At 53.0% G+C, this 12,691-nt stretch overlaps 2 protein-coding genes across 4 annotated transcripts in view; one reads left to right on the top strand and one right to left on the bottom strand.

Annotated features, from left to right (window-relative positions):
- Nucleotides 1–8,602, top strand: part of Slc5a10 (solute carrier family 5 member 10) — a 47,769-nt gene extending 39,167 nt beyond the window's left edge. For 2 of the 3 annotated variants that reach the window (XM_035447985.1, XM_027427234.2), the window contains 6 exons: nucleotides 2,914–3,021; nucleotides 5,042–5,192; nucleotides 7,299–7,467; nucleotides 7,557–7,772; nucleotides 8,013–8,070; nucleotides 8,183–8,602. In XM_035447985.1, coding sequence (XP_035303876.1) covers nucleotides 2,914–3,021; nucleotides 5,042–5,192; nucleotides 7,299–7,467; nucleotides 7,557–7,772; nucleotides 8,013–8,070; nucleotides 8,183–8,289 — 809 coding nt within the window. In that variant the 3' untranslated portion in view covers nucleotides 8,290–8,602. The remainder of the gene's footprint in view (nucleotides 1–2,913; nucleotides 3,022–5,041; nucleotides 5,193–7,298; nucleotides 7,468–7,556; nucleotides 7,773–8,012; nucleotides 8,071–8,182) is intronic. The other variant, XM_035447986.1, reaches the window with a different exon arrangement.
- Nucleotides 8,603–8,622: 20 nt separating this feature from the next.
- Nucleotides 8,623–12,691, bottom strand: part of LOC100750533 (GRB2 related adaptor protein) — a 33,246-nt gene continuing 29,177 nt past the window's right edge. The window contains exons 5-6 of the mRNA XM_027427236.2: nucleotides 11,389–11,557; nucleotides 8,623–9,645 (exon numbers count right to left, since the gene is read on the bottom strand). Coding sequence (XP_027283037.1) covers nucleotides 9,460–9,645; nucleotides 11,389–11,557 — 355 coding nt within the window. The 3' untranslated portion in view covers nucleotides 8,623–9,459. The remainder of the gene's footprint in view (nucleotides 9,646–11,388; nucleotides 11,558–12,691) is intronic.

Below are 12,691 nucleotides of genomic sequence, written 5' to 3'. Positions count from 1 at the left end.
CTGTACTCTTGATGGCTTTTGTTGATGTCTTAGAGTTCCTACTGCTCTGATGAAACACCATGACCAATAACAACTTGGAAAGGAGAGTATTTTCCTTATACTTCCAGGTAACAGTTCATCCTCCAGGAAAGTCAGGGTAGGAACTTGAGGCAAGAACCGGGAAGCAGAAGTCATGGAAAAGTGGTGTGTACTGTCTTGCTCTCCATGGCTTTGTCTGTCTGCTCTCTTATAGAGCCCAAGACCACTATCCCAAGAGTGGCCCCACTCACAATGGTCTGGTCTTTCCCCCATCAGCCACTAATTAAGAAAACGCCCTGCAAGTTTGCCTACAGCCTGATCTTATGGAGACATTTCTCAATTGGTGTTCCCTCTTCTCATATGATTCTAGCTTATGGCAAGTTGACAAAAAAACTAGCCAGTACAGTCATCGAACCTCTCAGGTGTTTGTTTGCTATGTGTATGTCCTCAGTGAGGTTCTTTTTGTAGGTCTCCCCATTTCTTGATGGATTCCTTTTTTTTTTTTTTTTTGCTGAGTTTCTAGCACTCTTTATATATTATAGATGCAGAGTCTTTGTTTGGCATGTGGAGGGTGTGTAGTCTTTCCTAGTCTGCAGCATGTATCTTCATCATCTTTACACTGAGCAGAAGGTGTGCATTTTGATGAAGTGTCACTTCATCAGTTTTACTCATGCTTTTGGTGCAGCATCACTTTTGACCTAGTCCCAAACATTCAATCACTTGTTAATATTCCACATTAAAATCTGTGATCAGTCAGATGGTGGTGTCACTTGCCTTTAATCCCAGCACTTGGGAAGCAGAGGCAGGTAGATCTCTGTGAGTTCAAAGCCAGCCTGGTCTACAAAGCCAGTTTGAGGACAGCTAGCATTGTTACACAGAGAAACCCTGTCTTGAAAAAAAAAAATCTGTGATCAATTTTGAGCTAAGTTTACATAAGGTTTGATGGTTGAGTTGAGGTTAAGTTTTTGTCCTATACAGGAAGAAACAGCCTTGGAGACATTAAAGGATCACTCTGTATCATACAACAAGGGTCTTGGGAAACCGGTTTCCAACTGGGGCTGATGTGCCTGTTTCCAGCAATTACTAGCCAAACAGCATTTGAGCTGACTCCCAGAGGTGGGCTAGGATGTGCCAGATGGAATGTAGTGAGAACCTTAACTGCCCTTTAAAGCAGTGTGTCCCTTAGGAAAGGGTCAGTCAGTTGGTCAACAAACTTGGGCAGAATTTGCCATATATTGGCTGTGCTAGACATGACTGAAACCCAGGATTCTCTCTGGTACCCCACAGCCTTAGTGTGATGGGGAGCAGGGCTGACAGAAGTTGTAAGGTTACTGGTGCTGAGGACCTGGGGGAAGCCAAACATCTGTGAGATCAGAGGACTGAGTTTAAATTCCTTGGGTTTATGAGGGAGGGCTTTCCTTTCCAAGGAAAGGGTACAGGAGATGCAGAGGCTCAAAGATGCCTGTGAAAGCCTGGGTGCTGCCTGCGGGGGAGGGGGAATGAAGGGGGTCAAAGGGTCAAGGTTTGGCACAGTCTGAGCCTTGTGACCCTCTGTGGAATATGGGGCACCTCCCAGGGTGGTGAGCAGGACAGACCACAGGCAGACTGGTAGATGAAGGGGCAGTGAGAAAGTGACACCCTCTCGCTAGGAACCAAGCAGTACTTGGCACTGACGGTGGGGAAGGAGGATGTGAGGTAGAGAGAGGTGGTCCCAGGCTCAGGTATAACACCTGGCAGGTGCCCTGTAAAGCCAGAGCCTGGCAGGAGCTCCCTGCTGCTGTCCAGCCTCAGGTGTCCAAAGCAGAACTCATGTGAGGAGTCTGGTTCAGGCACAGTGAACTTGGGAGATCATTGAGAGTCATTGTGCTGGAATCTGTCCCCCCAGGAGGGCTGGGCCCAGGATACAAATCAGTCTCTAAGATTCTAGCCCATGAGGTCTCAGGAGCCTGCCACAGAGTCCCAGGTTCAGTTCTGGGTTTGTCTGTGTGTCTCAGCAATTATGTCTTCCTCAGGACTGTAAAACCCCTTGGGTTAGGAGGTGGGAGAAATTACCTGGATGGCATGGGGCTCTTCCTGCGGACCTTTTTCCCTTCTCTTCTTCAACCCTCCCACCCTCCTCCTACCTCCCTCCTCTCACTTACTCATTCCTTCATTCAGCAAAAGTTCAGACAGTCTCCTCTGGGCCCAGCCCTGGGCTGGGCTGGGCCATGCCTGGAATTTAGGATGATTCAAGCTGGTGTCTGCCCCTGGGGTGCTCCAGGGCTGGTGAGGAAGGTGGCATAGTAAACAAACAACAGGAACTGATCCTGGGCCTCAGGAGCTCTAGGCAGGTGGACAGGTAGGGGCAGTCAGGAGCCTCAGAGGAGCCCGAGATAAGCAAAGGTAGCCATGGGTGTCAATAGGACAGTAGCACACTAGGGAGGAGGGCCTGTGTCTTCAGATACATGGAAGCATCCAAGTGCTGGGTGTATACAGAAAAAGCACAAGCAAATAAGATGGTCTTGGGTGCTGGGGTGGTAGACAGAGGTTATGGGACCAGCCACCCAATGGGCTATGCATATGTGACATGCTGCTGAGTGGGCAGGAAGGCTGGGTACAGGCCTCCTTTCTCCTGCTTCTACTTCCCACATTAAGGAGGATGGTTGAGACTGGTGATAGGTGGGTGGGTGTAGAGACACGCACCTGCACAGGGTCACATGTAGGGCACATCACCAGTAACCCTTGGCTTGGAGCTGGAAACAACCAGTGATGGAGGTAGGAGTAGGGAGGAGAAGCAGGGGTCAGAACCCCAAGGAATAGCTCTGGGAAACAGGTAAGGAATCAGAGGGGCCACCAAGCAAGCAGCTCAGGCTAGTCTGATGTGTGTGTGTGATGTGCCAGTATTATTTCTCACAGATGATGTGGGCTGTGTGGTGCCATCTGAGTGTCTGCGGGCCTGTGGGGCTGAGATTGGCTGTTCCAACATTGCCTACCCAAAACTGGTCATGGAGCTGATGCCCACAGGTGAGTCACTATGTCATTTGCAGGTGAAAGGTCCTTGTGAATGAGGGTTGGAATTTTGAGGACTGCTCTGGCTCCTGTATGAGTCCCTGTGCCATCCGATTGGCCAGACAGAAGTGACCATAAGTAAAAACTCAGGCTTCCCACATGTTAGTTCTTTTTTCTTCCCAGACTGCTCAGCTGGGCTCATCGTTATTTAAAGATGGAGAACTTGGAGCTGGAGAGATGACTTAGTGGCTAAGAGCACTTGCTGCTCTTGCAGAGGACTTGGGTTTGGTTTCCAGTACCCATGTGGCAGCTTAGTTGATCTGAATCCCTGGACTGGCCTCTGAGGGTTCCTGCACACACGTGTGATACACATAAACTCATGCAAGCAAATACACATACACATAATACACATACACATAAAATAAATCAATCAATCTAAAAAACAAAGAAAGAAAGCCCTAGACAGGTGAGATGACCTTGCCAAGGTCACAGGCATGCCAGCTACTACAGACCTGACCACATGGATCACTTCTGGAGAAAGGGGGGAACTGAGGCCCAGGATGACATGCAAACTGAAGTCTACTGCTTACTCCTTTGAGATCAGAAGTCCAGGACCCTCAGTACCCATATTTGTAAGAGTGAGTTCCACAAAGATACTGTTGTCAGTAAGAAGAGCCATGGCTCAGGTTTTGGCTCTCCCCATGGTGCTTGTGGTAGCCCTGTTATTCTAGTATTGGGTGGTGAGTTCCCCAGCCAAGGAGGTATGCAAGCAGAAGCAGTGGTCCAGGGCTAGGTGAAGTCCCACCCTAAGCAAAAAGAAAAGCCAGTTCTCTGAGCCCTGCAGTCTTGACTCATCTGGAAGCCAAGGCTCTTCTCTGCTTCCCTCCTTCCTTCCCATAGGGCCAAGCCCAGATGTACACATACCTGGGAATAGACATTGGCTCTGTTGTGTGCCAGTGGAGTTATTTAGAGCACATCACTTCTGCGTTTGAAGCCTGATGTCCTCCTATGTAAATGGGAATAATGAGTCTACCCAACCTGAGGGTTGTTGCCAGGATTAAGCCTAATGACACATGGACACTGCCTGGCACAGGGCCTGACCACATTGTGGACTCCCACCTCAGGCTGTGCCTCCCCTTCCATACTGAGCTAAAGACTCAGCCTAGCACTGACATACACTTGTTAGGCCTCCAGCCTTTTCTAGGCCTTGAGATGCCTGTCTGAGAAATGGGTACAATAAGGACCAAGTCAACCACTTTCCAAGCACCAAGGAGGGTAGATAAATGTTTGGAGGAACCATGACTTAACTTGCTTTCCTTTGGGCCCCACTCTAGTCAGCTTGAGGAGTAAACAGAGCAGAGTCATGGGATGCCTAGAAGTCATGCTACAGAATTGAGTTCAGGCTGTATCAACACCCCTTTCTAGGAGTGGAAGGCAGAGGCAAGGAGTCTGTCTGCTAAAGAGGAGGGAACACACAGGAGGTGACCGGACTGAAACACCACACACTGAGTCATTTGGGCCCTTTGAAGCCCAACTCCCCAAATGTTGCCTTGCCTAGCTAGGGACCTTTCACTCACGGAAATAGGGTGGATTTCTTAAACCTTCACCTCCACCAAGGCTCTTTCCCAGAGCCAACAAGGGATCCACCATGCCTGCTGGGACTTGCTGTGTACAGGAAGTGATGTGGCAGGGAGTTCCAGATAATAGACCACTGTCTGCCCAGGTGTGACCTCCCTGCCAAGGGTCCCTTGCTTGCCACCGCCCCCGCCCCATCCCACCATTCTGCCTCTGTCCCTGAAGCTGTCTTGGGCTCCTCACTCTGAGGCAGGTTGGATCAAGCCAGGGAAAGTGCTTTGTCAGCTCCGACTCTGCAGAAGGTAGACACCAGGGCTGAAGACAGTCCTATCATGTGGATAGTTACTCCACAGCCTGGGCCACAGGCTGTCCTTTTGAGCTCTGCTCACTTCTAATATCCTCAGCTTGTCTCCCTCCCAGCAGTGCAGGATCACAGTGGGGGGCCCTGTTCTGCCCCCAGGTCTTCGAGGGTTGATGATAGCCGTAATGATGGCTGCACTCATGTCATCGCTCACCTCCATCTTTAACAGCAGCAGCACACTCTTCACCATGGACATCTGGAGGCGGCTGAGGCCCTGCGCAGGAGAGCGGGAGCTGTTGCTGGTGGGACGGTATGGGAGGGCTGGGGAGGGGCCTCTGCAGCACCATCGTCCTCACCAGATTTGGATTTTGAAGGATGCATAGGAATTTGCTAAGCAGAGAAAGAAGGGAAGAGCCCAGAGTAGCTGGGGTACACTTGTCATTCCTGAGCAGAGTCCTTCAACTGGGATCAGTTCTGCTTCCCCAACTACGCCTAAGATCTTTCTGAGCCTTGTGGTTTGCTCCAGCTACCCTGGGATCCCAGAGCTAATCCTCAAACTGGCCACACCCAGACCATAATGATGCCCCTAGTCTTAGGCCTACAACACCCTGGGCCACCTGAGGATCTGCTGTTTCCTCTGGCTGGCTTATCCTTTCCTTACTCAGCCCAGCACTCAGCCTCATCTCTGTCCTCTGTACAGCCCTCCAGATACTTCCCCGCAAGGAGTGGACACTCCCCACTGTACCCCAGATCACTACCAGATCCCTCCCTGAGTGTGCAGCAACAATAATTCAAAATGAGCCTCCCTGCAGAACACTTCTGCCCTACCCCTGTGCTTGACTGTGACCCTGGGAGGGACTGGCCAGGGCAATTGAGAGTGGTCTCGTGTGCCTGCTCCCTTAGCAGTAACAAGGGCTGACTGCAGCCTTCCTCCTAGAGCCTGGGGCAGGGGCTCTCCCCTGAGTTGTCCCCAGTGATGCAAAGCAGCCAGCTTCTGTGAGAAGAGCCCTGTTAGAACATGCCTCGGAGCCGGGGTGTCATGAGCTCATCTGCAGGAAGGGAGCCTCTGGCCTCTGTAGCAGTTCAGGTTCTTATCTATCAGACCTGGTCACATGACACCTGACCACCTGTGTGCTCTCTGCAGCTGTCGTGTGACCAGAGGCCAGTCCCTCTGAGATAGCTTTTTCCCTGAAAGAAGCTCTTCAGACTCCCACCTCCTAGGCGCTGGGCCTGGACACCTCTGTGCCTCGCAGTGGGTGTCCCGCTCTCTGTTCTGGGACTCTAGCTGCCCTCTCGCAGCTGCCCCATTCCGTCTCTTCCCTTGGGGTTCTATGCCCAGCTGAGCAATTCGGAGGACTCTCCCCTCTCCCCCCTCAAACTCTCACACAGCACAATACAACGCTTTCAGTGCCAGCCACTCCGGAGATTGGGGGTGTGCGCGCCCCCTGGAGGCTGTTTAAGGAAGAGGCAGCCGCCTCCTCATCCAGGGGCCTGGCTTGGACCGAAGGCCATGAGTGAGATGAGGCCCAGGAGCTGCTAAGCCCTCCTAAGCCCTCCGGCTGGATGGTGGAGGGCGTGTTGGTGGAGACCGCCTGGCTTTGAAGAGGCCGCGCCCAGCTGTGCTCCAGTCTAAGGGTTAATTAGCCTCAATCAAAGCAGCACCTCCTCCTTCTGCCACCCTCTGCCCCGGGCCTGGCTGGAAGCAAGGTGGGGGAAGGACCTACCGGTTGGTCTTGCATGGCGCTCGCCTACAATACACCTGAGTGAGAAGGGGAGAGGACTCAGCCAGGAGGGATTCCGGCCCTAGCAAGGTGTTTCAACCTCTGAGTTTTCAGAGTTCTCCCCTGAAGCCCCCAGACCCACACTGCCCCTGGGTTCCCTTGGGCCTAGTACGTGTGGATCTGTTTGTAAGGCCAGCCTCAAAGCAGGCGAACTTTCAGCAAGGCCTCGGGAGGATCAAAGCGCCTGCGGGCAGCGGGTAGATGCGGAGGGGGCACGGGGGGGTGGTCACCCGCCTAGTGCTGAGGGCTAGGTAGGGCCAAGGGTATGCTGGCTGGGGTAGTGCAACGTCCGTACGCCAAGGAGTCAGAAGATCCGCGGGTATTTTGAGTCCCACTAGGCTGGCTCAGGTGCGAGGGCCACTGTGTCATTTTCTGACTCCAAATGCCTAGCGAGCTCAGAAATACACAGCCACCCAAGCACATGCGTGCCTGCAGAAGAGGCACACGTAGCGGAGAAGGCAAGAGCAGGGTTGAGCAACTGGCCCCAAAGGCCACAGGGAGCCACGGCAGGAGATGGATCAGGAGCGCCTGGTTCCTGGTAGCCTGCGCTGAGATGGGCAGAGGGAACCAGAGGCAGGTCTTGGGGAGCAGGGGAAGTTCAGGGCTGAGACAGGGCTGGTCGCCGCCGCCCGCAGGCTGGTCATCGTGGTGCTCATAGGCGTGAGCGTGGCCTGGATCCCAGTCCTGCAGGGTTCCAACAGCGGACAGCTCTTTATCTACATGCAGTCGGTGACCAGCTCGTTGGCGCCCCCTGTCACCGCCATCTTCGTCCTGGGCATCTTCTGGAGGAGGGCCAATGAGCAGGTGGGTGGCACAGGCAGGTCGGGCGGGGTTCCCCTTAAGGGTGCCCCCACGAGTCCTCTGAGGTCTTCCTCTGTCTCTCTTTTCCCCAGGGAGCCTTTTGGGGTCTGATGGCCGGGCTTCTGGTGGGTGCTCTGAGGCTGGTCCTGGAATTCCTGTACCCGGAGCCCCCCTGCGGTCAGACAGATGAGCGGCCAGCCCTCCTCCGCAGTGTGCACTACTTGCATTTTGCCATCGCCCTGTTCCTCCTCACTTGTGCTGTAGTGGCCGCTGGGAGCCTACTGAGTCCACCCCCTCAGCAAAGACAGGTGAGGCAGTCCCGTCCCCTGACCCCAGTTACCACAGGCCCCATTCCTGACCTGATTGATTTATGGATTCCTGTCTCTGCTAACATGCAGATCTCTGCCCGTGTCTGACTCCAGACATTCCCACTGTTGACTCCTAACCCTTCCTGGCCCAGACCTCTCTGTCTTTGAACTAAGCTCCTTCTGTAACTGTCCCTCATACTCTCAAGGGCCACTCTGTTCTGCCACACCTCTTCTCTGCAGGTAGAAAACCTCACCTGGTGGACTCTGGCTCTGGACCAGTCCTTAGGAACCAAAGAAGGTAAGTGGGTGTCCCTGGGATTGCTCCTCATCCCGCCCCCATGCTGGGGCTAGGGATATGGACACCCGAGTATAGCCTGCATCCCTCACTGTCCTACCTTAACCTCCTGTAGGCAATGGCCAGACACCCCAGAAACATGCTTTCTGGACCCGTGTGTGCAATTTCAACGCCATCTTCCTCATGTGTGTCAACATATTTTTCTATGCCTACTTTGCATGATGCTGCCACCCCAGGGGAAATATGAAAGCTTCAAGTCCTTGGGGCCACCCTCCTTCCTAGGTTGGACACGGAGGCCCAAGGAAACAGAATGTGTCTACAGCTATACAGTGTATCAGTACCAAGTGTCTGGCTAAGCCAGAAGAACTGGAGCTCTGAAAATATACTGGAGAATCATTTCAAAAACAACACTAAAAAAGTCAGATATGGGGGGTAGGCTGGGAAGAAAGTAGACACGGGAAACTTCATTTGGGATGTAAAAACAAAAATAAATAAAAAACTAATTTAAATGTAAATAAATAAAAAAAGAAGTCAGGTATGGGGAGGAAGACTCTATTGGATGTACTGGTTAATGTTTTATTTTTACTATGTAGGTATGGGTTCAGAGTATAGGGCATGCTAGGCTCAGAGCTTGAAGGGTCTTGGGCTGGCCTGAGCTCAGGGAGAACCCCTGCAACCTGGGCTCTTTAAGGAATGAAAGACAACTATAGAGGCACGTTCTCTGTCTGTCTGTCTTTCTGTCTGTCTGCCCACACACACACCAAAGCCTACAACCATGCCAGGCCTTGACAAGTCTAGCTCAGTTTTTCCCAACCTGAAGGTGCTCTGACTCCGGGCAGAGACAGCTCAGGGTTCCTCTGATGGCAGGCATCACTCCCTTGGACTTCACATCCACTCAGTGCTGACCATAGGTGTTTGTTCCTCTAGGACCAGCATAGCCCAGGCCTCCAGGCTGGGCTCTCTCTGTGGCCAACAGGAGGGGACTCATTATGTGGCTTCTTCCAATGGGCCTCTTCCAATGGGACTCACCTCTATATAGCCTCATCTAGTGCTGGTGGGATAAGGCCAGGGGGCCCCAAGTTGTTGGAGTAGGAAAAACTACCCTGCACCCTCATGGAAGTCCAGGTCACTCAGGGCTAAGCCCATGTTCCCAGCAACTTGCACAACCTGAAAGGTGCTTTTGGAAGACAGGCAGCAGGTGGCTGCTCAAGGGAGTACTCTCTGAGCTGGGCCCTAGCCATTAACAGTCGGTCCTCAAGCCTGGAAAGGCTGACCCTTGTCAGTAGCAGGTGATGTCATGAACCCAGCAACCAGCCTGGGGATGACCAATGTCGGTCCTGGTTAGTGTGAAGAGGCTGAGCCTGGAGCATCCACTCCTCTGGTCTTGTGGGGTCACAGGTGTACTGGTTGCACATAGCTCCGTGGGAAAAAACCCAGGCGCCCTCTGGCCCGGCCCCGCCACCAGTGTAGGTCCCCACACTCCACGACTTCCACGATGTCACCTCGGCGGAGGCTGAGCTGAGATGGGTCCTGTGCTGAGAAGTCAAATTGGGCCTGGACAAAGCAGGCCCGGGTCGGCTGTGGAGGAGTAGGGGGCAGAATAGTTAGTGGTCTTTGGGGGTGGTGAGCTGTCTTCCCCGGGAGCCTCATGGAAGAACTGAGGTACTGTTGGGGGACATGGGCCAGGCAGTCCCTGTGCTGCTCACAGCTCACAGCCCTGCTGCATAGCCCTGTGCCTGAAGTGGGACATGGTTAGGCCCAACTTTCTCAGGGTCCTATTCCCTACCTCTGGGCCCACATAAACATGGTAATTGATGCCAGGCATGGAAGTACTCCATGGCTTGGAAACCACTAAGGAGCAGTTTCTTCCACAGTCCCCTCAGACTTGGGGGAGTGGAACCCCTGCTTCTGCTCCCTGCTCTCAAGTTTGGGCCCCAGGTGTGGCTTCAGCTCCTCTCTGCCTCCTGGGTCCTAGTGTCTTCCCTACTCATGCTAAGTACAGGCCCTCCACTCTGCCTCTGCTGAGCCTGCAGAACTTCAAAACACGATAGGATCAGTGGGCTCTGCCCAGGAAGGAAAGGCTCACCCTGCTCCCTGCCAATGGTGACCCCAGGGCTCTGGCAGAGCCAGTAACAGAGGAACACAGGTTAGGTCAGCCCCTTTCTTCTACCAGGCAGGGCTGACCTAGGTGGTGAGCAGAGGAAAGTGAGGTTTGGAATACTGGGTCCCAGAAAGTAGGAGCTTCCAGCCACCACAGCCACCAGGTCAGGTAGTAGAGCCATATCGGCACCACTGGGTTCTCTGAAGTCACATGTTATCTCTTCTGGTATAGCAAACCCCTAGCTCATCCTACTGAATGGAGGGGAAACCCAGGCCCAGCTAAGGATTGAAATAATCCTCAGGCCTCATAGCAAGGTATCAGAGAAGAGGAGAAAAAACACAAAGTCAGACTGCACAAAGTTGGGCACTCCTCCCCAAGCTTTGGCTAGAGTCACACACTCCACCTCTGTAGTGCTTAAGTTCACATATGCCCAGGTCTTGATTTGTCCTGGCCCCTAAGCAAAGCACCATGCTGCATTAATAACCCGGTCGGCTGATGTCATCACTCCTAATGAGAGTGAGAGCTGCTCCTGGCTCCTTGATGAAAGGACTGGCTGGGGGAAAATTGCTGTTATTGTGAGGACTAGGGTTGGCTGGATCTCCCTACACACTGAGCCCAGCCAGGCCTTGTCCCTGAGGGGTCACACTGCCCACATCCTGTCCAAGCTCAGCTCCTCCTTGGAGAGTAGAGACCAAGAGGAGCCTCTCATTGAGCTGGCCCACTCTCGGCCTCTGTTTCCTCATCTGTATAACGGGAATGGCGAGGTGGTCATAATGCAGCATGCCAGGCTCATCCCGGTGCTTGGGAGGCTGAGGTAGGAGGATTGACCTGAGACTTCAAGGTCAATCTGTTCTACACAGTGCATCTCAGGCCAGCCAGGGATACACAGAAAGATCCTGCCTCAAAACAAACAAAACTCCTGCCAAAACCCAAATCAGAGTGCACAGTGCAGCTCAGAGTATGGGACCCAGCAGGTGTCCATGCATTCATTATCAACAAGCATTCAATTTCACCTATCGCACACTCTAGATGATTTCGGTCTGCCTTGGCAAGGTGGAGTTTCCGCACTGTTCCTACCTTCTACACCGTCTTTCCCCCTTCCCTGCCCCATCCTTGCTTAACTCCTGTAGGGACCACACTCATGCCACTTTGGGGCCCTGGGCTTCTGGGGAGGGCAAGGAGGTGCCCCTGAGACTCAGGGCTCCTTGTCCCATCTTTACCTGGAGCAGCGGCTGCTCATCACACAGGAAGATCTGCCGCCTCTTGGCAATGGTGGTGGTCCGGTAGAAGTCGACCAGCTCGTTGAGGGAGTTGAACTTCTCTTCCCACAGGAAGTACTTCCCTGAGGCCTCTCGAAGCACTTTGAAGTGCTGCACCTGGTCACCATAACTGAAGGGAAGACCCAGGGCCTCAGACCTGCCCCCACCTCTGGAGCCAAGCCCTGCTCTGAGGTTATCTGGAGTCAAAGGAGGCAAAGATACTGGGCACCATTTTAGCAGTAGAATATGGGATTCAGGGTGTGGGCTATAGACAAGGCCACTTCCTTGCTGTGTGACTTCAGGCAAGTCATTTAACTTCTCTGAACCTCAGTTTTCTTATAGGGAAAAACACTTCATTAGGATAAGAAAGTTGAAAAACAACTTTGACTGGCTCGTTGGCATCACCACTGGGTACCTCTGGGTGCCTTTCATACCGCTTCAGCATCCTCTCCACTTGGACATTCTCCTTCTTCCCCTGCCCCGCCCAGTCCTCACAGTACTCTGGGAGTGAGTCCCAAGATCATCCAGACTCCAACCAAACTCTGTGCCCATGAGAGATACTCAGGTGTTTTGAACATTCATCCCATGTCCTTTCTTTCCCTTCAAGAGCCTTCCATGGCTGCCAGTGCCCTCATGATAAACCCAGGTCTTCAGATTCAAGAGCTGGCTTCTTGTCTTTGCTGGCTTCTCTGACACCAATGGCCCCTTTCTTTCTAATTCTTTGTTCATCCTTTCAGACCAATGCCACCAAACTGTACCAAGTCCATCCCAGTCCTGTTAGGAATTGTGTCCAGGGACCTGCCTGGGTCTAGCCTGCCATCTGCCACACGCCAGAACAGCCAGGCAGCTTCAGAGGTGCTGGTGTGAGTGGCACAGTGGCAGCTGTTGATTTTGGGACCCCTTTCCTGTCACAGGGTGGCTAGTCCTGCCTCCTGACCCTCTGCACAGTAGGGAAACAGACCCGAGTGCAGCTACAGCCTATCCAGAAATCCACAGAAGAAAGGCTGGGTGCGGCTGCCTCTCATCACAAATGCTCGGAGGAGCTCTCTGATTGATTATTGGTGGTAACAATGGCAGCTGTCACTCCCACTGAGACATTATGTCCCAGATATTATTCCAAATCCGACCTACTCCCTGGGCTGCGCCCTCCAGAGAGACCATCCTCCTCCCAAATTTTGTAGCCCCACCTTGCCCTCCACTGCTCTTTCTCTCACCAGCCCCAGGGATGGGCTGAAGGTTTAGGATGAAGACAGCATTAGGAATC

The sequence above is a fragment of the Cricetulus griseus genome, chromosome 7 (genome assembly GCF_003668045.3).
Source record: "Cricetulus griseus strain 17A/GY chromosome 7, alternate assembly CriGri-PICRH-1.0, whole genome shotgun sequence".
Lineage (NCBI taxonomy): Eukaryota > Metazoa > Chordata > Mammalia > Rodentia > Cricetidae > Cricetulus > Cricetulus griseus.
Note: the sequence above shows the minus strand (reverse complement) of the source record. Positions and strands in the feature narration are given on the sequence as shown.